Source organism: Peromyscus eremicus, chromosome 2 (assembly GCF_949786415.1).
Source record: "Peromyscus eremicus chromosome 2, PerEre_H2_v1, whole genome shotgun sequence".
NCBI lineage: Eukaryota > Metazoa > Chordata > Mammalia > Rodentia > Cricetidae > Peromyscus > Peromyscus eremicus.
This window is the reverse complement of record NC_081417.1, coordinates 142665452-142693280: the sequence shown is the minus strand read 5'-3', so window position 1 is coordinate 142693280 and position 27829 is coordinate 142665452. Positions and strand designations below refer to the sequence as shown.

Sequence of the window (27829 nt, the reverse complement as noted above, 5' to 3'; positions counted from 1 at the left end):
ACAGGCCTGTGCCTGGTTTATATTTGATCTTTAAAGGAGGTGGTTTTGTTGTTGTTTATTTGTTTTTAGGACAGAACCTCATGTACCTCAGGCTGGCCTTGAACTAGCTTGGTAGTTGAGGATGACCTAGAACTTCTGATCCCTACCCATCCAATGCTGGGATAATTCACAGTTTTAGTAGGGATCATTTCCTCCATTGACATCAGTAATTCAGAAGGGTTAAGGAAATTTCTTGGAGTGGCAGAGCTAGCGAGGAGTGGGTGCAGGGTGTGAACTTAGATGCACTTTGTCTAAAGCTCCTTCCATGAGGTAGAGGCAGTTGGCATTATAGTGCTTGTTGGCACTCTTAAAATCAGCCCATTCTGGGTTAATTTAATAGAAGTTACATGTGCCTCCTGCTTTCCTGTGCCCCCTGCCCTCTGGTCTCTGAGCGTCCTGAGTTTCATGGTCCCTGAGCTCTGTCTTGCCAGTGTGCTTTGGCAGCTGAAGGGAGCACCTTGGTGGTGGATGGCTTTTGGAGGCAGAGAGACTTGTAGATTCACACCCTTCAACCAGTGTGTTGGTCTTAGTCAACATGGTGTTTGAGCCCCTGGATCTGCCCAGGAAAGAAGAGAAGAGGGAACTGAGTCTTCCTTTCATGGCCCCTCAGCCGGTGGAGGTGGACCCGGGTCACCCAGCTGCTCGAGAGGGAGATGCCCACCCAAGCTGGCGTTTACTCTCCATGGCCGAGGCTGCTGTCTTGAGTCCTGAGAGGTGCTTTTGAGTAGCCTGGGTAGGTTGCTGGTGCTTAGGAATCTGGAGAGTTCATATAAAAATTCTGAATTTCTAGCTCTTTTGAAAACTAGGAGGGTCTGGAAATTCTGAGCCTGGAGTCCTCCATGGGAAGACTGCTCACCAGGAGCCAGGCTTATGCTGCTGTTGGCAGTGGGACCTCTGCAGGCTTGTTCACTCAAGTCTGAAGTTTCCATCTAGCCAATATACCTTGAACTTGCCCTGCCCTTGTCCAAATCTCTCGGGAGGGCAAGAAAGCAAGTGCCTGAAGAATGGGAGGAAGGTGGGCTGGTATTCCAGGCACAGGGTGGTGTGTGGGCACAGCTGGTCTGAGACCCACTTTCACAAGGGAAAAGAAAGCCATGTTGTACTGGCTCCTGTAGACACCCTGGCTCAGTGCACACAGAACAGGCCAGAGCTGGGGAACAGAGATTAAATCAGGCTTCTGAGCAAGATGGCATGTGAGCAGTGTTACAGCCCACGCACACAAGAATGATGGGTCAAACCAAGCCCTCATGAACGCCTGGGGGCTTCTCTGTGGCCTATAATGGTGAGAAGTTCCATGTGTGGCAACTGGCCCAGCAGCAGGCGTCCTTTCTTGGGTGGCAGTGAGTGGCAGCAGCACAGTCTGTCACGTCCCATGTGAGGTGGGACTTGGGGAGAAGGGAGAGGGCAAGAGATAGACCTTGTTAGTAGGTGCTGAAATCTGAAATCTCTCTCTGAGGGCCCCATACGGGACTGAAGACTTGCCTCTTGCCTGGGCTAGGAAAGAAACAAAAGCTGGGTGGGAACAGGAAGTTGCTGCGATCAGCACTAGGCTGACAATTGTCATGCCTTCACTCCTGTGTTGGGAGAGTGTGAACTGATGTTTCCAGATGTATCTTTTTTTTTTTTTTTTTTTTTTTTTTTTTTTTTTTTTAATAAGGGGGCTGCTGAGTAAATTTGTCATGGACAATGACCACAGGGTCCTCCTTAATCTCATTAAGGGGCTAAATAGCAGTGTTTTCTCAGCCCCTAACAAAAGGGATAGGACACTTTTCAGGAAGGCACTCCCAGAACTTTCAAGGTGTGGATTTGATGCCCCAGAATCAAGGTGTGAGGGATAAAGGATCCTTGGAAGTATTGTGGCTCCCTCTTGGAGGCTTGATTAAATCACAGATTGGTCAAGGCAGACATGGAGACGTGGGCTAAACCCTCTCTCTGGAAATTTTGTCTGTGTGTGTGTGTGTGTGTGTGTGTGTGTGTGTGTGTGTGTGTGTGTACATACTATAGTACATGTGTGGAGGTCTGCATCCCGGGGACCATACTCAGGTCATTAGGCCCACCTTGAGTTTTTGAGACAGGATCTTGCCCTGGCCTAAAACTTACTAGACAAGCTTGGGTCCTGGGATCTGTCCACTTCTGCCTCCTAGGTGCTGGGATTACAAGCTCCCATTGCCACATTCATTTTTATGTGGACTCCGGGGCTGAACTCAGGTTCCTCACCCTTGCAAAGCAAGCGTTTTTACCTACCAGCTATCTCTCCAGGCCCCAGTTTCTCTAGTTACAAAACGGGGCCAATGGAGTCATTAAGAGACGGTGCAGCACAGCCTGCCTCTTCCTCCTGCTGGAGCAGCAGGGTCTCTCCAAGGCATGAATGCTTGTGAAGGTGAATTCCTCCGGGGGACCAGGGCAGTGGGTTCTGGTGCCAGCCTGATGGAGTTTAGATTCTAGCTTCATGTGACTTTGGACTCCTCACCTAACCTCTGGTTCTCTGCTTTCTCATTTGTACGACAAGGTCAATGACAGCCCCTGTCTCGTTGGGTTTCAACCAAGATTAAACAAGATAAAACATTCTAAAGCCTCCAGAAAGATGTTGGACACTTCCGGAATCCCCTAAATATTAACCGCCAGTATTGTCACTAGACAACAAATGGCCATTTCCTGTGGCTTTGGCTGTCAGGGAACTCACCATTGAATCTGCACCTTACCCGTAGAGTCCTACCTCGGATGTAATGGTGTGGAGTTCTGTCTCTGCTTTTCAAACACGCTCTGTCATAGTGTACTATTTGCTGTCATAGCTCCCATCGTCCTGATTCACATACATCATGTGATTCTATATATATATTGATATAAATGGTTTTGCAATAAGTTTAGAATTAGTAAACGAAGAAAATATAGCAACAGGTTGATTCTGAGGGGCCCAGTATTGTTCAGAACTAGGGAGTATATCGAGCTAATTATATAGCACACCTTTCTATTTTGAGACAGGGTCTCACTATGTAGCCCAGGCTGCCCTGAGTGCTGGGATTATAGGCATGGGCCACTATGCTGGCAAGAGCTAATGGTTCTTGTTTTACCATTACTTATTTGTAGTGTGTGTGTGCGTACTGGCCACACTGTGAATGTGGAGGTGAAAGGGTAACCCCAGGGAGGTAGTTCTTCTCTTCTATCCCGTGGGTCTCAGAAATTGAACTCAGGTCATAGGCTCAGCCAAGTGTCTTTACCCATTGAGCCATCTCACTGGCCCCGTAGTTAATATTTCTGAAGGGTTATGGTGTGTTAGCTTTTGTCATGCCTGTTTCGTGTGTATTACCGTAACAGTCACAGTGTAGCCTAGCAACCCTCCGAGGAAGCTTTGCTTCTCTGTGGGTGCTGGGGATCCAAATTTCCTTTTGCAGTTCAGGAAACTAAGGCTGAGAGAGGTGGAGTCACTCAGGCCATGATTACCGGCTGCAGGTAGTAGAACCAGGATTCGATGTGTCTTGTCTTACTCCAGAGCATACAGTGTTACAACCGGTTCAGTTCTGAGGATGCTCGGAGTTCAGAGAGGCAGAGGAAGACTGGTTTCTAGCAGTTGATCGATTCTCTCTTCCTCCTCTTCTTTTTCTCTTCCCATTTCCTCAAACTTCTCCCGGCTTCCTATGTCTCCAGAGCCCATGAGAGCCCCCAAAGGCCTGGCGTTTGCTGAGATCCAGGCTCGTCAGCTGACCCTGCAGTGGGAGCCCCTGGGCTACAACGTGACACGTTGCCACACCTATGCTGTGACCCTCTGCTATCACTACACCCTGGGAGGCAGCCACAATCAGACCATCCGGGAGTGCGTGAAGATGGAGCGGGGTGCCAGCCGCTACACCATCAAGAACCTGCTGCCGTTCAGGAATGTCCACGTGCGATTGATCCTCACAAACCCAGAGGGGCGCAAGGAGGGCAAGGAGGTCACCTTTCAGACAGATGAAGATGGTAAGTGTGCAGGCCAGATCCCTGGAGCCCTGATTGCCTCCCATACCCAGGGCCTATGCTCAGATTCATGTAGGGAACTCTGGCAAGGCAGTGGTGGCCATTACTCATTCCTGGGGAGACTGTGGGTTGTTAGGTTAGTGTAATTTCTTCCTTAAGGGTTTAGAAGAATTCAGTGGTGAATTTGGACCAGGAATTTTCCTCATGGCAAGGTTTTTAATAACAGTTTTCACTTGTGAAATAGATTTCAATGTATTCAGTCACTTTCCGCCTTATTTTTTTGAGACGGCCTCTCACTGAACCAGGGCCTCACCCGCAGGCAGACTGGCTGGTCAGCAGGCTCCAGGTTTCCACCCATCTCTGTCTCCCGCTTCCCTGAACACTGGGGTTACACATGTGCGCTACCATGCCTCGCTTTTCCTTGGACACTAGGGGTCCAAACTTAGACCCCCCCCTGTTCGCATAGCAAGTGTTTAACCAACAGAGCCATCTCTCCCGTCCCGGTTTCAGCTGTTTGAGCCTTTATTCCGCCCCCTCTCCCTTTTTCTGATATGGTCTTGCTGTGTAGCGGAGGCTGGCCTCGACTTGTAACCTCTTGCTCAGCCTCCCCAGAGCTGGGATTGTAGGTGTGTGCCACCGTGCTCTCTTGAGCTTAATTTCTAATGCGTGCATTTAGAGCTGCATGCTTTTCTTTATGCTCTCCTTAGCTGCATCCCATAGTATTTGCTGTTGTCGTCCAGTGCTGAGACGTTACCTCAGACTTGCATGATGGACAGGTGTTGTGCATCACTGAGCTCTGTCTTCAGCCCACCCATAAGTTTTCATATGTTCTGTTTCATTACTATTCAGTTTAAAATATTTTCTAATTGCTGTAATAATTTCCTCTTTAACTCAAAAGTTATTTAGAAGAACTTGCTGAATTTCTTCCCTCCTTCTTTTCCTTCCTTCCTTTATTTTTCTTTTCTTTTCTTTTCTTCTTCTTCTTCTTCTTCTTCTTCTTCTTCTTCTTCTTCTTCTTCTTCTTCTTCTTCTTCTTTTTTTCGAGACAGGGTTTCTCTGTGTGGCCCTGACGGTCCTGGGACCAGGTTGGCCTTGAACTCACAGAGATCTGCCTGCCTCTGCCTCCCAAGTGCTGGGATTAAAGGGGTGTGCTACCATTGCCTGGGCACTTGCTTAATTTTTAAGCACTTAGAACACACTCTGTGTGTGTGTGTGTGTGTGTGTGTGTGTGTGTGTGTGTGTGTGTGTGTACATGTACATACTGGACATTGATATTGATGCCTGGGCCTTGTGCAAGTACTCTACCACTGAGACACAGCCCTAGTCCACCAACGAGGACTTCTAATTAATTATCTTCTTGTTATTATTGATTTCTGGCCTCTAAGCCACTGTGGTCAGAGTAGGAATTCTAAATTTAGTCTTTTGAAACTTGACCCTTGCTTCGTGGTCCAGCAAGTGGTTAAATTTTGGTAGCTGTCCCCTGTATCGCATCCCGCCACTGTTGTGTGCAGCGTTCTATATGGGCCACACTGTCTGCACTTAGGCACATGCTCCACATTAGACACCAGTATGGATGGATTCTATGTATCCATGCACTCAGCCCGCATGACTACCCTGTGTGGCAGGCTGCTGTCTCTCGTCCTGAAATGACAGATGACCTCATATAGCAAGTCTGTGATTGGCAGAGCAGGGCTCTATAAAGCTGGCCCTAATGCTGGTGTTGTTGTTTGGTTTCAGGCTGGAGACTGAGCCCACCACCTTGCACATGCTGAGCCACACTTCAGCACCGTGCTCACTCCAGCCCTGAGTTACTTACTTTTGTTTTTGATTTTGTGTGGCAGCCTCACCAGGAGTGCAGGCTGTCCTTGGATGTATGGCATGGCAGTTCTCCTGCTTCCATTTCCCACATGTTGGGCTTACAGGTCCACAACACCACACCTGGCAGACCTGCCGCGTCTACAGCTGCTCTCTAATGCGAACACATGCCCGTTGCCTTCCCTCAATTCCCGCAGACTCCCAAGAACCTGTCAGTGGACTGGCTGGTGGGTTTTCTTGCTGTCCCGTGCACAGTTTCTATTCCTAATAGTGGTAGCCCATATAAAAGTCAGTCCACCATATTGCTTTCTCCCCAGACACCAATCACCTTGAGCATGTGCAAAGGCTGCACTGAAGAGTGTCTCAGAGCAGGAACAAGCAATGGCTGGGATTGCCCCAAAGCTTTGCACAGTCTGTAGCTGAATACCAGACTACTCCACTCTCATGATCTATGCATGTCATTTGGTCATATGGTCAGGCTACCTCATTCTGTCCAGGCCTCTCATCCTAAGTGGTCAGTCCAATAAATTCCCATAGACTGAACACTTTAGGGAACTCACATCCAAATGAGGAAATCACATCACCAACACCCCAGGAGGCCACTAATGCTCCCTGTGTCCACTGCCTCCCAAGGGTAGCCATTATCCCTCCAGATAACACTGTGTATTAATTTTTGCTTAGTTCTGGGCTATGTGTAAGCAGAATCATACAGTAGATGCTTGCTTTGTGCCGCTTGTTTCGGTGAATATTATGCCAGAGACCAGACTGTGGTGTGCATGGTCCTAGTGAATGAATGTATTCTCACTGCTGTGTGGTTCACTCCAGGAATGAATGTGCCACATTTACTTTCTGTTAACTGTTGGTGAGTATCTGGGCAGATTCTGATTTTGGTTACTTTGAACAATGCTTTGAAGAGAGTCTGTGTAGATTATTTTTGGTAGATATTCACATGTCATGTGGCTGTGTGTAGGAGAGGATGGCTAGGTTGCATCCTAGTGTGTGTTCATCTTTAGTAGATTTAACCAGTTTTCCATTGGTGGTGATTGTGCCAATTTATGCTCCACTAAGCAGTGAATGAAAACTTGGTTCTGTGATCTTAATGTCACTTGGAATTGTTGATTGCCGTGGGCTGTTTTTTTTTTTTTTTCTGTTTAGGTGGGTGGAGAATGATCTTGGGAATTCTTGCTTTAACTGAATGCTTAGCTTTCATTGTATTATTTGTGTGTGTGTGTGTGTGTGTGTGTGTGTGTGTGTGTGTGTGTGTGTGTAGGCCAGAGGTTGATGTTTTCCTTTATTGCTTTCCAACTTATTTTTCGAGACAAGGTCTCACCGAGCCTGGATCTCCTTAGTTCAGCTCAGCTGGCCAGTTATGGCCAGTGAGCCCCAAGCAACCACCTGCCTCTGTCCCCAACCCCCAGGGCTGGGTTGCAGATGCACACCAGAGTCCTGACTTTTGCATGGATGTTGGGGATCCAGACTCAGGTCCTCATGCTTGACCCGAGCTGACTCTTCAGCCCAGCTCTCACTGGTTCTTACCCTTCCTTCCACTGTCCCTGCCTGATGGCCTCTGCTTCCTCACAAAAGTTGATCAAAGTGTTTTCCCATTCAGAAGCTGCCCGCTTCATGCTTGTTAAGAGTGTACAATGCAGCACAAACTAAACTGACCTACCTCATAGTGCACATGTGGAAATTTTCATAGCACGTGTGTATGATATAATTGTCAGTTATATCAATTGTCAGTTAATTATCTTCAGTCTCATTGAGACCATTTATGTAATTATGATCTTTTTAGACAGGAAAACATCTCCACCCATGATCCCGACCCCCTGTTGCAATTGTTTTTCTTGCTCTGGTAAATATCTGTATTTCATGAACGCTACAGCTGGAGATAAACAGGAGCCTGAGTGGAACCTGCTGAAAGTGGAAGGAATGTCTTGGCCCCTATGGAATGGGCCACATAAGCTTTGAACTTTGCATACCTCACATTATTTACTTTTGGTGAGAGAGGGTCTTCGTCATACCCATTTCATAGATGCAGAAACTGAGGCTCAGGGAGAATGGCCCAAGCAGAACAGCTAGGAAGAGGCAAGGCTGACACATGAACTCTGATATTTGGAGCCAAAGCCCACTTTCCTCTGCCTCCACCCTTCCCTCCCAGTGCCTGGTGGGATTGCAGCGGAGTCCCTAACCTTCACTCCACTGGAGGACATGATCTTTCTCAAGTGGGAGGAGCCCCAGGAGCCCAATGGCCTCATCACTCAGTATGAGGTGAACAGGGGCCCAGGTGGGAGGTCAAAGTTCCTTCCTGTGCTGTGGCACAGAGGGAGACCTGGGGGAGGACAGAAACGGGCCTTAAAGCTACTTCCGTGATGGCCAGAGTCTGTGCCCTGTGAGTTCTGAGTGTTGGGGGCGGGGCAGCCCAGTACATCTCTAGTTTCCGTGGATTATAGTGGATGGTGGGTGGGGTTCCTGGGATAGGGCAGCCATCCTTGTCCTGTTCCACCTACCTGCTTCTTCTGCCCCCAGATCAGCTACCAAAGCATCGAGTCCTCGGACCCAGCAGTGAACGTGCCCGGCCCACGACGCACCATCTCCAAACTCCGAAATGAGACTTACCACGTCTTCTCCAACCTGCACCCCGGCACCACCTACCTCTTCTCTGTGCGTGCCCGTACCAGCAAGGGCTTCGGCCAGGCAGCTCTCACTGAGATTACTACCAACATCTCAGGTGAGCTTCCTTGGGAGGGAGACTTAGGGTTCCAGGGTTCCAAGGATATTGAAGGGTGGAGCAGCCTAGTGTGGGTACAGAGGGCCTAGCTGAGATAAACGAATCATTTAAAGGCTTCAAGTCAGGAGTCAGGACTAAATCAGAGTGGTCAGGAGACTATGGTGGATAGAATCAGAGGCTTGAGGTCAGAGGTTAGTGCTTAAGATCGGGGTCCATGGAAGCTTAGATCAGGGGAACATGATGATAAGGGGGTTGGAGGTGGCCAGGCACCATGCTTGTGTCCCTGTCTCTTTTCAGCTCCCAGCTTTGATTATGCTGACATGCCGTCACCCCTGGGTGAGTCTGAGAACACCATCACAGTGCTGCTGAGGCCGGCCCAGGGTCGCGGAGCACCCATCAGGTGGGAAAACCAGCACGGAGAGGGTAGGCAACAGGCCTCTCCTCTGATATGGCCAGCTCTCTGGTTATCCTATTTCCTGCCTGGGCTCAGGGTTGAGGAGGGTACATCATGATTCTGGGCAGTGGAAAGCTTAAAGCTACTCATTTCCAGCCAAGACCATAGGTCTCTGCTGGTAACTGTCATGGGTTTCCTGGACAATGTCCAGTTTGGAGAAGGAACTAGGCCTCCCCAGGGTGGTTCATTAGATGCTTAGGAGAAGTGAAACTCTTGGGGCCTTGTATTTTCTAACTAGTTCTGTTCCTGGAGATACAGGGATGGGCCTTCTAGAAGGATAGAGAACCAGCCAGTTAAGGCCATCTCCATGGGGGATAGCCTAGCATGTAGCTTTTCTGCTCCCTACTCTCTAGAGGACTCTGGGATTAATTACTGATGTCAGAATGGCTGCTTCTGCTGGCTGTGTGTGTGTGTGTGTGTGTGTGTGTGTGTGTGTGTGTGTGTGCTGGAGTACAGATGGGGAGTGTGTGTGAATGGGGTCATCTCAGGTTTGCCTTTGTGATGTGTTTGGCGTGGAGATGTGAGAGTGGGTGAGAGGCATGTGGTGGTGGTGGGGGTGTCAATATGAGTCTGCATGTGTTTGAGAGCATGCAGGTGTTCATGCAGGTGTGACTCATGGCCAGCCTGGCAGTGCCCTGGGACTTCATGTGCACAAAGTCATTTTAAGCTCATGGAACCCTGTGCAGAGCACATGATTAAATGTACTAGCAGAACAACGGGAGGAAGGAAGGGCTTTGGCTCATGGCTTCAGAGACCTCAGTCCATGGTTGCGTGGCACTGTCCACTTAGCAGAACACCAGGATGGCGAGAATGTGGGGGGGTTAGTGGGGGCGGTGATTTAACTGAGTTAACTGGGAATCAGAGGTTCTAGCTGGCTGGCTTTCTCCTTTCCCTACTTTATTCCATCTGTACCCTCAGCCCATGGATGGTACCCCCACAGTCATGACAGGTCTTCCACTCTTAGGTGACCCTCTCCAGACACGTCCTTGCACACACGCCTGGAAGTGTGCTTTACCAATCTCCTAGGTGTTTCTCAATCCAATCAAATTACCAGTTATGTCAGCCGTCTTGATCTGCAAAACCTCTGGGGTGTGTGTGTGTGTGTGTGTGTGTGTGTGTGTGTGTGTGTGTGCTGGAGCAAAGATGGGGAGTGTGTGAGTAGGGTCAGCTCGGGGTTGCCCTTGTGGTGTGTCTGGCATGGAGATGTGAGGGTGGGTGTGACTTTTGGAAGTCACAGAGCCTCTCTGCCACTTGGGTCTCCTCCTTTAGTGGGGCTGGGGGCTGTCCCACGAAGGTGGTTAGATTGGTCACATGTCCTAGGTAACCCTCCACCTTCTCATCCTGTCCTTGACCTTCTCTTCCTCACCTGCTGGGTCTCCCCCATATTTGCCACCACCGCCTGCCTTGGGCTGACCCTCAGGCCCTGTAGGTATTATGTTCTTTGCTGATGTCTCCAGGTCCTTGTGTGGCATCACCAGGGAGGACTTGGGAAACTTCTCCCTCAGTGTCCTCTTGAGGGATCCTGTGAGCGGGACTGGTCAAGCTAGATGGGAATAAGGAGATGGGACATGGTGGACAGGGAGACCCTCATCTCTCTGAGGCTCTGTTTCCTTAGACACCATTTCAGCTTTGGGCTAATGTGAATTATTGTCACCTCCTGGGAGCATTTGGAGCTGGGGGAGGCTTGACCCTAGCGTGGGGGGCTGTTGAGAGGGATCTGGGCCGGTGTTTGCAGTGGTTTTGTGACAGGCCGTGAACTGACTCTCTGCCTTGGAAACTGGAGGGAAGGCAGAGGCATTCTCAGGAAACTGAGGCTTAGGAGTTTCTGTGACTTGCTGGGCTAGAAAGAGACAGAACTAAGGCCCCTGACCTTCACCACCTGAAGGCTCTCTGGGCCCTCTGGGGTCACTTGCACCATCTCCCCCCCCCGTCCAGCGTGTACCAGGTGGTTGTGGAGGAAGAGCGGCCACGGCGGGCGCGGCGGGAGCCGGGAGGTCAGGACTGCTTCTCCGTACCTCTGACCTTCGAGACAGCACTGGCTCGCGGCCTGGTGCACTACTTTGGGGCTGAACTGGCTGCCAGCAGCCTGCTTGAGGCCATGCCCTTCACTGTGGGTGACAACCAGACCTATCGTGGCTTCTGGAACCCACCGCTTGAACCCAGGAAGGCCTACCTCATCTACTTCCAGGCAGCAAGCCACCTGAAAGGGGTGAGGGGCCAGTTGGGTCCTGGTGGTGTAAACTGGGGTAGTGGGCCGTAGGGTGGGGAGCCTTTGGGGGAACCTACCACTGGGGCCTGAGACCTGGTCCTAGACTCCCCCATACCCTAACCTCTCCTTGAGCCTCACCCTGCCGATCCCAGGCTTCTTCCCACAGATGACCCAACACTCCTGTTGACCAGGCTCCCTTACTTCCTGAGGCCCTGCCTTCTCTCAGACACCTCTTCCCAAGACGTCCACCACTAGAGTCCCAGGCCCCATCTCCACCCCAGACTTTCCTTCCTCCCTCTTCTCTGGGCTTCTGGGACCTCAGTACTCCAGCCCTGGCCTCTTCCTTTTTTTTTTTTTTAGCAGACCCCTGGATCTAGTTCCTGCCCTCATGTCTGAGGCCCCATCCCACTTTCTCATGCTGTTTTTGTGTTCTTTGGTCTCATTGGTCTCAAGGCACAGCTCTATGGAGTGTCCTTAGTTAACAGTTTGTGTCTGGCATGTGAGCCTTGGCCAAGTACAAGCGATCCCGACAAGGGTTTCTGAGGTGTAAGAGTGTGCGTTTGGCTTTTGTGTCTCTGAGCCCCTTCATCTGTACTTCCAGGAAACCCGGCTGAACTGCATCCGAATTGCCAGGAAAGGTGAGTTGGATGGGTGTCTTCAGCCCTGCCCAGGCACGGCCTCTCATCTGTACATCTCCAGGGGACCTGGGACAGACGGGGCTATGAGAGCCTAGGCCTGTGGTTGGCAGGCCCCGGTCAGGAAGGTCTCAACCCCCTGGTGCCCACTTCAGGGCCTTCTTTCAAGCTGGACAACAGGCAGCCTCTCCCTTCACACTCCCCATAGTGACAGAAGGGCCCCTGACAGAGATAGGGACCAGCCTACAGAGAGAAAGCCAACGTGCTTGTGTCTTGAGGGTGGTGGTAACTGGTCCCTGGTTCTGGGTTCTGTGTATGTTCCTTTTCCTATGGTGGGAGAGATAGGTGGGGCCAGGCAGGGAGGCTGTGGTGTGAGGACCATCCCTCTTCTAGACATGGAATGTGGTTGGTTACATCCTGGGATGTCTCATCTGTGGCACAGGTACCTTTCCCCTTCCAAGGAGAGCAAGAGGGTAGGCCTGAAGGCCCCAGGTGTCCCCAGTTCTCTGTCTGAAGTTCCTGGGGGGGGCGCTCTAGGGGGGCTGAGAGGAGGCGAGCAGGCTGAGGGAGACTGACCTGGAATATGGAAGGCAGGCTCTTGGCTGAGAGGTGGGGTGAGGAGACAGATCTCTGACTGAAAGGGGGGGCAGTGCCTAGGTGCAGTGCTGGGTCTTGGTGTGTGCGTGTTTGGGCAGCGTGTTCAGCGTCTCGGTGCTCGGATCCTGGCCTGTAGGGCCAGGTGGTCTCTGATTCTCTGTCTCGTTTCTTCTTCCCAGCTGCTTGCAAGGAGAGCAAGCGACCCCTCGAAGTGTCCCAGAGATCCGAGGAGATGGGGCTCATCCTGGGCATCTGTGCAGGTGGCCTCGCCGTTCTCATTCTCCTCCTGGGGGCCATCATTGTCATCATTCGCAAAGGGTGAGTAGGGGCTTCCTGCCGCTGGAAGGCCTGCTGGGCACGGAGGAGCCATGGCTGGGGTTGGTAGAGCAGACCCCGTCATGCACCGCCCCCCCTCCGTGGTAAAGTGTGTGGAGGGTTGCCAGCCTGGGCGTTGGGCCTGTGGATTAACACACGCTGGGCAGCGGGAGTCAGACTCAGCAAAGGGCACTGTTGTGGCTGGAGCACAGGTCTGGCTGGTGCCAGGAGCCACTCTCCAGGAATGGGTACTCTGCCTGGTGCCAAGGAGCTGCGCTGGAAGCAGGCACTGCCCTCCTTTGCCCTACAGGGGCTGTCCCAATAGGACGGCACAGTGGCGACCTGATGGTGACTCGGCCCTCTAGCCAGGGTATCTGCCATGACGGATTGTGCAAGCTCAGAGCCCCAGAGTGCGAGAGAGCTGCCAGGGAGTTGAAGGACATTTGGTCTAGTGTTTAGAATGGTTCCAAAGCCACGGAGCCTGTCAAAGCTGATGATCCCCTCACTTTGCATACACGGAGCCCTAGGTTTGGTCCCCAGCCCGGCATAAGCCAGAAATGATGGCACACACGTGTGATCCTAACATTCCAGAGATGGACACAGGAGACCAAAAGTGAAAGGCCCATCTTTGTCATCTCTGCTGTGTACTGAGTTCAAGACTTGCCTGGGCTACATGAGATCCCATTTCAAAAACAAAACAAAAGCTCAAAGCGCTAAAACAAAAACAACCTCCCCGCCTGCAGCCCAGTGATTGAAGCTGAGTTGGAGGCAGGATGGGACCTCTTCAGACCCCTCTGCCTGCAGCCACACGCTAACTCCTTCTCACCAGGCGTTTCCAGAACATGGTGGCTCAAGTACCATAATTGAGCCCTAGAGAGGGCAGTGGACCTGCCCAAGGTCACCCTAGGAGCCAGAGGCGGAGCCAGCCTCTTCCTTCCCCATCTGGACTCTGGCTTCCGTAGCCCCTGCTTGCTGCCAGGCTGGGCACACACAGGCTGGTTGGCACTGGCTCTCTGGGCTGCCAGGAGCAGATAAGTGGGATCCAGGGAGGGGACAAAGAGCTGGCTAGGGCCATCAGCAATAGAGATAGGGTGTGCCAGTGGAATGGAGGTTGTGTGGGGGATGGCCTATCCTGGACTCAGGCTCAGATTTTTTTTTTCTTTTGAAGTCGAAGAACAGTGTCTCGAGACACACTATTTTTAATGATCACTTAATGAGGAATGACTGTGTGCCAGGAGCGTTAGCTACTGAGTACCCAGAATGTGCCAGGCGAGGTTCTGGCACTTGGGGTCTATCCGAGAACATTTCCTTCTTGGATCCTGACAAATAGCAGGCCTGGCTCCCTTTTCTCTGACGGAGAAGCTGTAATTAAAGTGAGTTGCCCACGTCTCTAGGTAAAGTGGTGGGGCTTGCTCTGAACTCAGGCTTCTGAACTTCACTGCAGCTGTGAAGGCCTCATGGTAGGGTTCCCTGCCAATGGCGGGTCTCTGCGCTTGTGCCCGAGAGGGGCCTCTAAGTAGAGTGTGGTGTAGGAGGCTGTAAGTGGAACCGCTGGGGTATATTTGAGTTCCTAGAAATCTCCCCTGAGGGGAGAGAGTCAGCCATGTGGAATATCATCCCCATACCCTGCAAATAGAGCTTTGGCTAGGACAGGGTGGGTCATAAGTGTATAGTCAGGGTGTCACTTGGAGACCGTCCTCATTAAACAGTCGCTAACTCATCTCAGTACCTGTCCAGGCTATCTTGGAGGCCTCTAAGACCATTCTCTTTCCCAGCACTGCATGTTGCTACTTCCTCTAAAAGTCATTCATTTCCACTGTGGCCATCACTGTGCCCCTGGTCCTGGCCTTGGGGAGCCAGTACACGCCTCAGGGCTCCCCCAGTTTGCATTGTGGGGTCTGAACAGGTATCAGATCAGCCTGTGTTGCAAATATAATGGACTGAGTAGGGGGTACAGCATCCACCCCTGGGCCTGATGGAGCCTTGGGAGGGAGCACCGGAGTTCCTGGGCCCGAGTCCAAAGACAAGTATGCTGAGACCTGGGGGACTCTGGCCTTTGCCATGACAACTTGTGACTTAGTTTCCTCATCTGTGAAATGGGATTTTTTTTTTCAGCGCTGAAGATTGAGCCCTGAGCCTCGAGCATGCAAGTGTTCTACCAATCATTAGCAGTCTTAGTTCAATGTGAGGCTTTTCACACAAGCTTTGGGTATCCAGCGAGAGGGTGGCCTGGTTTTTTAATGAGCCCTGTAGTCAGAGTCAGTCAAGGCAGGAAGAGTGGGCCCTAGGTTTGCCTAGGCATTCCGCTGGGGCCTCTCTACCCTGCTGGGGATTCTCCACCCTACTGGGGCCTCTCCACCCTGCTGGGGCTTCTCCACCCTGCTGGGGATTCTCCACCCTGCCTCTCCTTGACCCTAGCTACTCTCCTTCCTAGGCTGAGGTGTACGTGCAGGGCTGCTGCTCGGGGGCTGTGGAGGCTGCAGAGGAGAGCCTGAGGGTGGGGGGCTATCTGCAAAGACCAGAGCAGGCGTGGAGGGGGGAAGGCGCCTTCGAGTGTTTGAATACATGTGGATGTGTATGCCAGTGTGTATTTCTGTGTATGAGTGTATGCACATGTGAATCTGTTATGTGTGAGTGTGCATGTGTGTGCGTGCATTTGTCTCTGCACACGTATGTGTGACTGCAAAAACTGGGCAGCCCTCAGACTCTTTGCCTCCCTCAGCTGCACACTGAGGGAAGATTCTGGAAGGGCTTTCAGTCTGAGCTCACAGTGACTGAGTCTGGCCAGTCTTTAGACTAAGGATGGCCCCTTGGCCTGTGTGGTCCCTCCCTTCTGGGAGGGAAGCCTGGTCACATTGCTGTTTCTCTTCGCACGCTGCCAGGAGAGATCGCTATGCCTACTCCTACTACCCGTGAGTAATTCTGACCACCCCAGGCCCCCAGGGCCTGCCCTCCTGATCGTTCTCTCTCTCTCCCTCTCCGGCTGTCAATGCCGGCTCCTTTCCACGGCCTCCCTCCCTCACGGCATCTTTACCCTTTGCCACAGCAATGCTTCTACAGTCAGCTGGCTCTGTACTCGTTCCAGCCACCCTGCAGCTCACATCACCTTCCTGGGGCTCAGTGACCTCTCTCCACTGAGGTTCACCGCCTCCCCTGCCCCCATGCTTCCTGAACCTGTCCCTCACCCTGCTGGTTCCCAGCACCAGCCCCCACTTTTCCTCCCCTCACTCCAAGGAATTGCTGACATGGCTGCTTTTCCTCCCCATGAATTCATGTAGATAATTTTTGAACCTAAATTCGGAACTTTTGAGTGTGTACATTAAATTCCATCCACCTCCTCTTCATGCTGGGATCAGCCGGAGGCCGGTGGAGTCAGGTGTCCTCCGTCAGCCCCCATGCTCTGTCTCCTGTGGACCTGATGGGTTTGTTTTTGTGGTTTTTCCAAGGAGGCTGAGGTCCCCTGGCTGGGAACAGAGCCTGTGGTTTATCACTGTAGACTGCCTTCTAGGCCAGTATCCACTCACCGAAGGGTTCTGTTGGGTCTCACTGTTCAGCCAGCTTGGCAGGGTCTTCTCAGCCTCCACATGGCCCCAGGTCGTTTCTGTGTCTGGCCTTTCAGCCGCAGAGCTGTGCTTCTGCTTCATATCATGGGAGTCACAGACTGAGGTCTCCACCCATGAAGTGTCCCAAGCACCCAAGTGTCCCAAGTCTCTCCTCCCCCTGCCACATTCATTTGCTGGCTAGGCAGGGGGGTGATAGGATTCTGTGGAGCTGGTGCTCCCTGGGAGACCCTTGAGCTGGCAGAGCAGACCCTGGCCCGCCCTCAGAAGGCCCTAGTTCTCCTGCAGGATGGAGGGAGCTCCCAGGCAGGGGCTTGCGGGAGGTGGGTGTTAGGGGCTATCTGGGTTAATCTCCTTCCCGTTTGTGGGATGGTGGCTCTGCAGTAACACCTAATTAGGTCTAGAGTGAGCTGGCACTCTGTCTCCTGAGACCTTGGGGCCAGAAGGCATAGGAAACAAGGTCCCAGCTATCATGGCTGCTATTGGCTGGTGAGTGAAGAGGATAGGCCATGCGGCTTCTGTATCTGGAGATACATTCGCCATGCTGCTGACTCCTGATCCCAAGGCTCTGAGAGCTGGGCCTTCCCTCCCATCTCTGGGTGCTGTTGGCTCCACTCACAGTTCCAGTGTCTCCAACTGTCCCCTTCTGCAGGAAGCCAGTGAACATGACTAAGGCCACAGTCAACTACCGCCAGGAGAAGACTCACATGATGAGTGCTGTGGACCGCAGCTTCACAGACCAGAGCACCCTGCAGGAGGATGAGCGACTGGGCCTGTCCTTCATGGATGCTCCTGGCTACAGTCCTCGGGGTAAGTACTGGCCATCCCAACCCCCAGGCTCACAGGTCACAGGACACAGTCCTGCCTTCTGTGTGCTAATATTAGCCCAGAAATGCAAAGAATACATGGGGTATGTTGACACTGTGCTGGGAGGGGCTTAGAGGAATTCTGCCAGCACAGCAGTGAGGTGATGAGCACACCTTAACCTCTTATTGGGCATCTACTGCTCGCCACACTGGGGTCCAGTAGCTAGGGGTGTGGAGACAACCAGTCTGCAGTCACACAGCCCTGGACTGGCCTGTGAGATCTCTTCTTTATAAGGCTGAGTGACCTAGGGCAAGTTGCTTAATTAAACTCTCTAGACGTCTGTTTCTTCACATATAAAGTGGGAAGAAGGTCACCTCTGCTGGTAGACCAGTTCTCCACAGGGCTGCTGTGATGTCCAAATGAGATAGCATATGTGAATTACTTGGTGTTGTGTCCCAGTTGCCAGAGCAGAGTGAGTCACCTGCTAGGTGCTGGGCCCTGACTTCTTTTGTTCTCCATGTTTTAACTTTGTTGTTGTTTTAGTATTTTGAGGCAGGGTTTCTCTGTGTAGCCCTGGCTGTCCTGGAACACACTCCATAGACCAGGATAGCCTTGAACTAACAGGGATCCACCTGCCTCTGCCTCCCGAGGGCTGAGATTAAAGGCCTGCACCATCACTACCTGGCTAGTGTTGATTTATACAAAAGAAAATAGGGAACACCACTGAGACACTGTTTGTACCTAAAGCCATAATCATACTGAATACCAGTGAACCACTGGCTGCTCAGAACTGTAGCAGAGTACTGCTTCCCAGCTACCCCTGCTGCCCTCTCAGATAAATACTCCCTGAACTTTTATTCACAATTATCTTGCCTTTGTCTTAAAAGATTTTTTTTTAATTTTTATGTGTGTCTGCCTGTATGTCTATATGTACACCATGTGCTTGCAGTACCAAAGGAGGACAGTAGAGGGCATTGGGTTTCCCTGGAGGTGGTGTGGGTACTGGGGACTGAACCCCGGTCCCCTGCAAAAGCAGCATGTTCTGGGAGGTGGTACAGTGGCAGAGTGCTTATGTAGCACATAGGAGGCCCTGGATTCTAACCTCAGCACCCCTCACAAAAAGACAACAGAAAGCAAACAACATAAGAGCAACGAGCCCTTAACATCTGTGCCATCTCTCCAGTCTGTCTGCCCAATTATCTGGCCTTTTAAGGTCAGTTATACCATGCGTACATATTCCCTAAAGAGCACTCTAATTTTACTCATGTTCTAGCTTTGTAAGAAGGAACCCACACGCTGTTGTTCAAGCCAATGCCATGTTCTCATACTTACCCATGTAGACATTCGGCTTTGCTGTCATTCATGAACTGTTCCCTGGTGTATCATTTTCTATTGTATGGTTATGTCGCAGTTGTGCTCTTTGCGACTATTTATCACTTCTGGTTTCCTGTTGGCATGGCGGGGCTTCTGAGAACCTTTACACAGGTCTTTAGACACTCCTGCCTGTGAGATCCTAGACGTCGATTCCCTGGATGATGAAGTACATGCGCCTTCCACCTCGTGAGACGGGATGAGGATGTTTCCCAAAGCAGTTTCGCTTCGCCCCTTCTCGTGTGAAAGACTTTGTTGCTGTACACCAGGATTAGGATTCGCCAGCCTCCTTCCCTCTGCGGAGCTGGTTTGTATGGAAGGGTGATTTTCTATAGGCTTCATTTGCATTTCTCTGAGCGCTAATGAGGTTGAACACATTTTCCAGGCATGATTGGCATTCAGGTCTCTTCTTCCGTGCGTGAAACGCCTGCTCACATCTTTCACCTCATTTTCTGTTAGGTTTTTTTGGTTGCTTTCTTAGTGGTTTTTGGGCGTTCTTTATATATTCAGGATAATAATCATTTGCTGCCTATGAATTGCAAATATCTTTCCCCAGTTTGTAGCTCGTCTTTCCAGGTTATTTATAGCGTCTTTGGAGGAATAGAAAAGTCTTTATTTTAATGTCCTTACATTTGTCAGTTATTTTCTCTGTGACTTCCTCTTTCTGTTGTTCTTTGACTTCTTCTCAGGGGCCGGGAAGATGACTCTGTGGGTAAAGCACTTGCCGTACAAGCGTGAGGACCTGAGTTCAAGCCCCAGAACTAACCTTTCAAAGGCCAAGCAAGGGCTGGAGAGGTGGTTCAGCCTTTAAGGGCAAGGCACACGAGGTCCCTGGAGCTTACTGGTCAGCTAGTGGAGCCGAAGTGGTGAGCTCCAGGTCCAGGGAGAGACCTGTCCTGAAAAATGAGGTGTAGAGGGCACCCAAGTGTCAGCCTCTGACTTCCACACGCATGGGCACCCACCCACAGCTACATCCACAGGAGTGTGCACATGCACCCATACACACACGTCCCCGCCCCACATATACACATGCATACACACACACATACATACCATACACACATACCACACACATACACACATATACACATGCACACACATGCACACACACATACACATGCATACACACATACATACACACACGTCATTAAGCATTTTTAACCCTTAGTTCCCTCAAACTTCATATTTTGCAATTCATATTTAAATCTTTCTCTGGAATCTATTTTTGTGAGTGGCATGAATTAAGGATTTTCTTTAATCCGCAGGAATAATGAGCAACTTCTGTATCGTTTTCTTTCCTAAAAGCCTGCTTTGATTTATTTTCTGTGTATCTGACCTGGGTTGGGGAGGCTCGTGCCACTGCGGACATGCAGAGGCTGGAGGACAACTTTGTGAGTCTGTCTTCTTCCTCTGCATTTAGGTGGGTTTAGGGAATCAAACTCAGGTCGCCAGGCTTGTGCGGCAGGCACCTTTACCTGCTAAGCCCTCTCACTGTCCCCATCATTTTGCCACAGTGCCGTGGTGTGTGGACTGAGTTCTGGTTCTTTTCTATCGGGCCAGTTTTGTGGCCCCTGGGCTGAAGTCATGGGGTGCTCTTAGCTGTCTTGGTATCTGAGATGTACCCACCCCCTTTGCTCTTCATGTGTTTTGTGTCTTCAATCTCTTTGCCAACAAATTTTAGAACTATTTTCAAGTGGCTTCATATCAGATCTATGGATCAATTTTAAGAGAACTAAGGTCTTACAAGACATCTTTCCTCTCATGGACGCTGTGCATGAACATGACACATGGTGCCTTGCTAACTTACATCTACATTTTTCTCCATAAACTCTTGTACATCCTTTGGGAGCTACGTCAGGCTCTTTACTCTTTGGTGCTGAGGACTGAACCCAGGCTTGGTGCACGCTAAGGGCAGTGTCTTACATGAAGCTGCACCTTCTCCAGGTTGCCTACTCAGAAACTTAAAATTATGGTGTGTGTGTGTGTGTGTGTGTGTGTGTGTGTGTGTGTGTGTGTAGGTCAGAGGACAATTTTTAGGAGTCAGTTCTTTTCTTCTACTTTGTGGGTCCCCCAGGATTTGAACTCAGATCATCAGGTTTAGTGGCAAGCCCCCTTTCCTGCTGAGCCATTTTACTGGTTCTTATTTTTTACTTCGATTGCAAGCCGTGCACTTAAAAACAGCTCCTTCCCTTGCTCTCTCCATCATTTCTTTTTTTCTCTTTCTCTTTTGGAGACAGGATCTCACTGTAGCTCTGGTTGTCCAGGAACTTACTCTGTAGACCAGGCTGGCCTGAAACTCACAGAGATTCTCCTGCCTCTGCCTCCAGAGTGATGGGATTAATGGTGTGTGCTACCACACCCAGCTTGTAGTTGATTTTTGATACATGGCTTGGCCTTAAGTTCATACTCCTCCATAGACGTTCTTAGATCTAATGTATCTGCAGAATCTTTCAGGTTTCCAGTGTCACAGAGGATCTGCAGACACCAGCACTTCCGTTTCTTCTAGGACAGTGGTTCTCAACCTTCCTAACGCCTCGACCCTTTAATACAGTTCCTCATGTTGTGGTGACCCCCAACCATCAAATTATTTTGTTGCTACTTCATAACTGTAATTTTGCTACTGTTATGAGTCATAACGTAAATATCTGATATGCAGGATATCTGATATGTGAACCCCCTCCAAGGGGGTCTCGACCCACATTGCTGAGAAACACTGTTCTAGGCTTTTCTTTCCGTGGTTTTCTGAACTTCACTGTTGGGTGCCTTGTGGGGGTTTGAAAGAAAATGGTCCCCAAAGAGTAGTGGCACTATTAGGAGGTGTGGCTTTGTTGGAGGAAGTATGTCACTGTGGAGGCAGGCTTTGAAGTCTCATATATGCTCAAACCACGCCCAGTGTCTCAGTTAACTTCCTGTTGCCTACGGATCAAGATGTAAAGCTCTCAGCTCCTTCTCCAGCACCATGTCCACCAGTATGCCACCATGTCCCACCATGATGGTAATGGACTGACCTCTGAACTGTAAGCCGCCCCATTAATTGTTTTCCTTTGTAAGAGTTGCTGTGGTCTTGGTGTTTGGTCTCAGCAATTGAAGCTCTAACTACATACCTGTAGTATTATAGTGAGTAGAGGTGTCATAGCAGGTAGGCATCTTTGTCTTGAGTTATTGGCTTTAAGAAGATACTTCCAATGTTTAAACATGGAGACTGGTTTGCTGAGGGTTTGGGGGTTAATAATTCCCTTCAGTTTTCAGTTTGCTAAGTAGGTTTTAGACTAAACAGTCATTAAACTTACCAGCCGCTCTCGCCTGTATTTACTGCAATAGCCACGGTTTCCCTTTCATTTGTTAATGAAGTGAGTGACACTTACACATCTTCAAACTTACCATAGCCATTGTTCAAGATCTTCAAGAGGTCTTTCTGGGTAGGCTCTTCTCCGACAAGGTTCTGCTTTGTACTTCTCCTGTCTGGTTTTGGTGTCAGAATTTTAAAAATGCACTGGGTTTCTGCTCTTTTTCCTTTATCATGGATGGTTAGACTGATTCACTTCTGGAAAGTTGGGTGGGATTCACCAAAAAACCATCTTTTCAGTTGTTGTTTTCTTTATGGAAAGATTTAAAATTTCTTTTAAAAAACATTACATTTTTCTGGGCATGGTGATACATGCCTTTAATTCCTGTAGTCCAGAGGCAGAGGCAGGCAGATCTCTATGAATTTGAGGCCAGCCTGCTGCTCTACATAGTGAGTTCCAGGATAGCCAGGGCTATGTAGTGAGACCCTGTCTCAAAAAATACCAAAATAGCCAGGTGCTAGTGTTGCACGCCTTTAATCCCAGCACTTGGGAGGCAGAGGCAGGCAGATCTCTGAGTTCGAGGCCAACCTGGTCTATAGAGTGAGTTCAGGACAGCCAAGGCTGCACAAAGAAACCTTGTCTCAAAAAACAACAACAAAACAAAAAACAAACCCAAAGTAAACAAATAAGAACCCTTAAGGCTCTTTAAAGAAAGGTGTTGAGTTGGGATTGGCACAGGCCTTGCTGCTGAATGCTCTTGGAAAAGGCGGAATGGGGGTGGGGGATGGAGGAAGAATGAGAGATGAATGAACTGTAGTTCCTCTCCTAGGGAACTCAAGGACTAATTGAGGAGTCCAGAGTGATCCTGGGAAAAGGAGACCAGGGCCACCACCATGTAAGCGTTGGAGACAATTAGTGCTATTTACATATTTTTTTTTTTACATATTTTCTGTGCATATATGTGTACGTCCATAGGTACATGAGTGCCACTGTGTGTGTGTGTATGTGGGTGGTCAGCGGACAGCTAATAAGAGTTGTTTCTCTCCTTTTACTGTGCGGGTCTTGAGGATTGAACTCAGGTTGGCAGAGTCAGTGACAGGCACCTCGACCCACTGAGCCATTTCCCCAGCCCAAGATTTAAATTTATCCTCACTGTCTTTAAATGAGCCAGGCTTTCAGACTTTCTGTTTTTGAGTCACTTTGGATTTTTTGATATGTCTATAAAAATATCACACATATATCAGAAAACGATGCAATGGGTATTACGTTTGTCAGGGAATTTGTCTGTTTCATGTACGTTTTCAAGTTCAATGTGCACTTACTTCTTTTTTGCAGTTTTCCTTCTTGAATTCTCACAGTTTTACATTACTTAGTGGTAGTCATCAACTTTCATTTTACCAAAAAAAAAACAAACAAAAAAAAACAAAAAAAAAAAAAACCCAAACAAAAAAACCAAACAGGAAAAAGGAGGGCTGGGATGTGCCTCATGGGATGGCATGATTGCTTGATGTGAAGGAAGCCCTGGGTTAGATCACAAGCATTACATTCATAGGGCGTGGTGACTCATGCCTATAACCCCAGCATTTGGGTGGTGAAGGCGGGAGTTATCCTTGGTTACATAAGGATGTTGAAGCCAGCCTGGGCTACCTGAGCCCTATCTCAAAAGCAAATAAACGAGCAAACAATTAAGCAAAAAGAAAAGAGGAAAAAGAGGCTCAGAGAGGGGAAATCACTTGTCCAGGTCACATAGTCGGAGGTGGCAGAGCTGCGATTTGGCACACGTCTTTCTGAATGGCCAACGCTTGTGTGTGCTGCATGGGGCTGGCTCTGAGGGCAAGAAGGATTTAGGAGTCGGAGGTGGGGAGGACAGACATGTAGGATGAGGAGCAACAGATGCAAGTGCATGGAGGTGAGCATAGGAGGGACCAGGGCCGTTCCCACTGGGCTGGACACACGTGGGGGGCACTGGGAGAGTGGGGGTTGAGGTAGGGTGGTGTCTTAGTTAGGGTTTCTATGGCTGGGAAGAGACACTATGACCACAGCAGGAAAACATTTAGTTGGGGCTGGCTTACAGTTCAGAGGTTAGTCTATTGTTACGGAAGGGGAGCATGGCAGCCATGCAGGCAGACATGGTGCTGGAGAGGTAGCTGAGAGTTCTACATCTGGATTGGCAGGCAGCAGGAAGAGCGAGTGAGCCTCTGGGCCTGGCTTGAGCTTCTGAATCCTCAAAGCTCACTGGGAGTGACACACTTCCTCCAACAAGGCCACACCTACTCCAACAAGGCCACATTGAATAGTGCTACTCCCTGTGGGCCTATGGGGGCCATTTTCATTCAAGCCACCAAAGGAGGGCATAGGCCTTCCAGCTGGGTGCCATTGGAAAAGGGGGGATTTGGTTGGTGGTGGGATGGGGAGGGTGGACACAGTGAAGGCCAGGTTACAGTATCTGGAAAACCATGTGTCTAGGAGACTAGAGCTGAGTCTTAGATCTCTCTCATGCTTTGTCTACTCATGACCGCTTGGCTCAACCTCCCCTTTCTTGTCTTTTCCAAATACCAGGGACCCAGTTTGGGTTTACAACAGAAAACCATGTTGCATTCATTCGATCTTTTCAGTGCCCTGATAAATGTAGCTTCAGGAAGGAAGCTATTTTTATTATTATTTTATTATTACTAAAGCTATTATTTATTATTATTCTGGCTCACTGTTTCAATGGTTTTAGTGTGAGAAGGGGGCAGCAGAGTAGAACTGCTGACACCAGGCCACCAGGAAGCAGAGGTGTTGACTGCCTGTCCTGGCTTCCTCCCTCTTCCCTACCCACCAGGGTCCCATCCTGTCTTCATCCTGTCCCACTCCCAGCATTGGGGTTACAGGCATATGCTGCTGTGCCTGATTTTTTATGTGGGCAACTGTGGATCATGCCTTCATGACAAGCTCTTACCCATGGAGCCATCTGCCCAGCCCCTGGGAACAATCACCCTGCTAGTGGGTGAACAGTTGGTCCTTGGGGCAGAACTTGGGATGGGGTGGAAAGTGCTTCTTAGATCCCATAGCTAAGGGAATGGAGGCCTGGCTTCTCTGAGCCCAGGAAACCAGGTCATGGCATATGACCCCACCCTTTCCCAGTGGTCTCATCTGTAGAGTATCTTGCCTTGTTCTTTGGCTCAGCTGTAAACTGCCTGGATTCAGCTTTGGCTTCACATCTGGTTTCAATCTGGTTCTTGCTCGTCAGAGACTGACTGTACCTCTGTGTCTGCTGGTCACGTGGGCTGATCGGGATCTGTGGGATAAGTGGTCAATTTTCTGTCACCCTTGTTTGGTTCTCTTTCTACCTGGTGTTCACTTTGTGAGCCATTGGCTCTGTGTTCACAGCAAACCCCTGAGCTGAGTTCTTTGAACCAGCAGAAATCCTTTGTGTATGCATGTGTGTATGTACGTGTGTGTCTGTATGTGTTTGTGTGTATACATGTATGTGTGTATTCGTGTGTGTGTGTGTGTGTGTGTGTGTGTGTGTGTGTGTGTGTGTGTGTGTGTATGTATGCATTTGGATGCCAGAAGTTGACATCAGGTGTCTTCAGTTCCTCACCACCTGAGACAGGGTCTCTCACTGACCCTGTAGTTCACACTAGGCTAGACTGTTTAGTCAGTGAGCTGTCAGGGATTTTTTTTGTTGTTGTTTATTGTCTCTGCCTTCCCAGCACTGGGGTTACCAGCCCAAGCCACCATGCCTGGATCTTTTTACATGAGCGCTGGGGATTGAACTCAGGTCCAGATGGTTTGTGTAACAAGTGCTCTGTCCTCTGAGCCATCTCCCCAGCCCCAGAAACTCTTCTTAAAGTCTTGCATTTCCTCACCTTGTGTAGTCCTTGCTGCTTCTTGGAACTGGCTTTTCAGGCTGGACCAGTGTCTTACAATGGAAGGACCACGCATTCAGTGAGTTAGCTGCCCTGGCATTCAGGGACTCCCTCTCCTGGACACAGTGCCAGGGAGTGCCTGGGTGGTGCTACCCGGTGCTGGGCTCTCTGGGTGAATCTGGTCTCATTATTTCACATTGATAGCTGCCTGTTGAGCGGCGTCAGTTTTTACTTCATTTGACCTGTAAAAGTAGAAGTTTAGATGGACTCAGCAGCATCCCAAGGTCATGTGCAGAGCTGGGCTTCAATCTCAGATCTGCCTGACTCCAGAGGCTCACGTCAGTCTCCACTCCACTGCACTGCAGCCCCTGAGGATGTTTTTATAAAACACAAAGAGCCCTTCATGGTGCGTTGTGAAGCCCCTCCTTCCATTTGTCTCTTGGATATTTCAGATGTACACCAACATGCTGGAAGCCCCGAGAGGTCTTACTGGGAATAAACCTACTTATTTTTGTTTACATCAGAATTGTACAGACTCCTTTTTTTTTTTTAATTAAGAGATTTTCTATTCATTTTACATACCAACCACAGATTCCCCTATCCTCCCTCCTCCCACCCTGTCCTTCCCAGCCCCCCCCCCTCCATTCCCACCTCTCCAAGGTCAGGTCTCCCATGGGGAGTCAGCAGAGCCTGATACATTCAGTTGAGGCAGGTCCAAGCCCCTCCCCCTGCACCAAGGCTGCATGCAGAGTGTCTCACCATAGGCACTAGGCTCCAAAAAGCTGGCTCATGCATTAGGGACGGTCCCGATCCCAGTGCCTGGAGGCCTCCTAAATAGTTCAAGCTAAACAACTGTCTCGCTTATCCAGAGGGCCTAGTCCAGTACCATGAAGGCTTCTCAGCTATTGGTCCACAGTTCATGTGTTTCTACTAGTCTGGCTTCTTATTTTTGTTTACATCAGAATTGCACAGACTCCTTTAAACACAGATCTCCTCCTCTCTTTATCTAATTTGTGTGTGTGTGTTTATGGGCGCCTGCACGTGTATATATAAGTGTTCACATGTACATGCACACGCGTGTAATCACTCATATGTGCATACACATGTGTGTAAGTGTTCATATATGCAAGTACATGCACACGAATATCCACATATTTGCAGGCTCATGTGGAGTCCAGAGGTTTTTGGGATGTCTTCCTCAGTGGCTTCTCCATCTTATCTTGTGAGACAGGGTTTCTCTGAACTCAGAGCCCTCAGATTCAGCTAGACTGGCTGGCCAGCAAGCCCCCAGGACACATCTGCTTCTGCTTTCCATGTCATTGGGGTTAAAGGTGTCTGCCACTGTGCCCAGCTTTTTACTTGGGTGCTGGGGATCTGAACTCAGGGCCTCATGCTTGCACAGGGAGCACTTTGCCTACTCAGCCATCTTGAACAATTACTGTACTTACCACGATGACAGAGTCCTCTTTTGCCTCTTTGAATCTTAGTTTCTCTAGCTGTGAGGTTAAGGGCATGGGGCATCTGACCACATGTTAACCTAGTAACTGACCAGTTCTCCACCTGTAAGGTTAAGGGCATGGGGCATCTGACCACATGATAACCTAGTAACTGACCAGTTCTCCAGCTGTGAGTGACCAGAACTCAGAATCAAACACAGGAGGCAGTTCTCTGTTAATCTGGACACTCTTGAGGACTGGGGCTGCTGAGAGGAGAATGGCTAAGTAGGAAGCTATGCTGTGGCCTTGAGTTCCTACCCAGAGGCAGCTTCCAAACCTTGGCATGGGAAGCTGAAGGGGCAGTCTCTCTGATCTGCCTGGAGTCTGGGGAGGTGGCCTGGGTATCTTGCATTCATCTTCTCTGTGAGTCACTAAGGAGGAACACAGGCCAGCCCTGGAGAAGGCCTCTAGGGGATCATTTTGCCTGAGACCTGGAGGCTAGGTATGAGTTCTCCAGGCATAAAGGATGGGGAGGAAGGGTATTGGGGCAGGGGGAACAGTATGTGGGAGGCCCAGGGAAGGGAAGAACAGGCACCCACCAGCGATCCCTTCACAGTCCCGGCCAGATCAGACCAGTGGAAATGTGAGGAACAGATCTCCAGTCAGTCATGCAGCCTTTCCTGAAAGGAGATAGGAGACAGTGAGTGAGGGCTCTGGGTAGGCAAAACTATGGCTGCTTTCCCCAGTCTCAGACCTGATCCCTGGAACCAG

General features: G+C 50.0%; 1 protein-coding gene across 1 annotated transcript in view; it reads left to right on the top strand.

The window, feature by feature from the left end:
• Ptpru (protein tyrosine phosphatase receptor type U) overlaps positions 1-27829 on the top strand; it is a 78461-nt gene that overhangs the window by 28313 nt on the left and 22319 nt on the right. The window contains exons 8-15 of the mRNA XM_059255075.1: positions 3685-3993; positions 7964-8073; positions 8332-8533; positions 8831-8933; positions 10923-11196; positions 11798-11834; positions 12608-12746; positions 16956-17113. Coding sequence (XP_059111058.1) covers positions 3685-3993; positions 7964-8073; positions 8332-8533; positions 8831-8933; positions 10923-11196; positions 11798-11834; positions 12608-12746; positions 16956-17113 — 1332 coding nt within the window. The remainder of the gene's footprint in view (positions 1-3684; positions 3994-7963; positions 8074-8331; positions 8534-8830; positions 8934-10922; positions 11197-11797; positions 11835-12607; positions 12747-16955; positions 17114-27829) is intronic.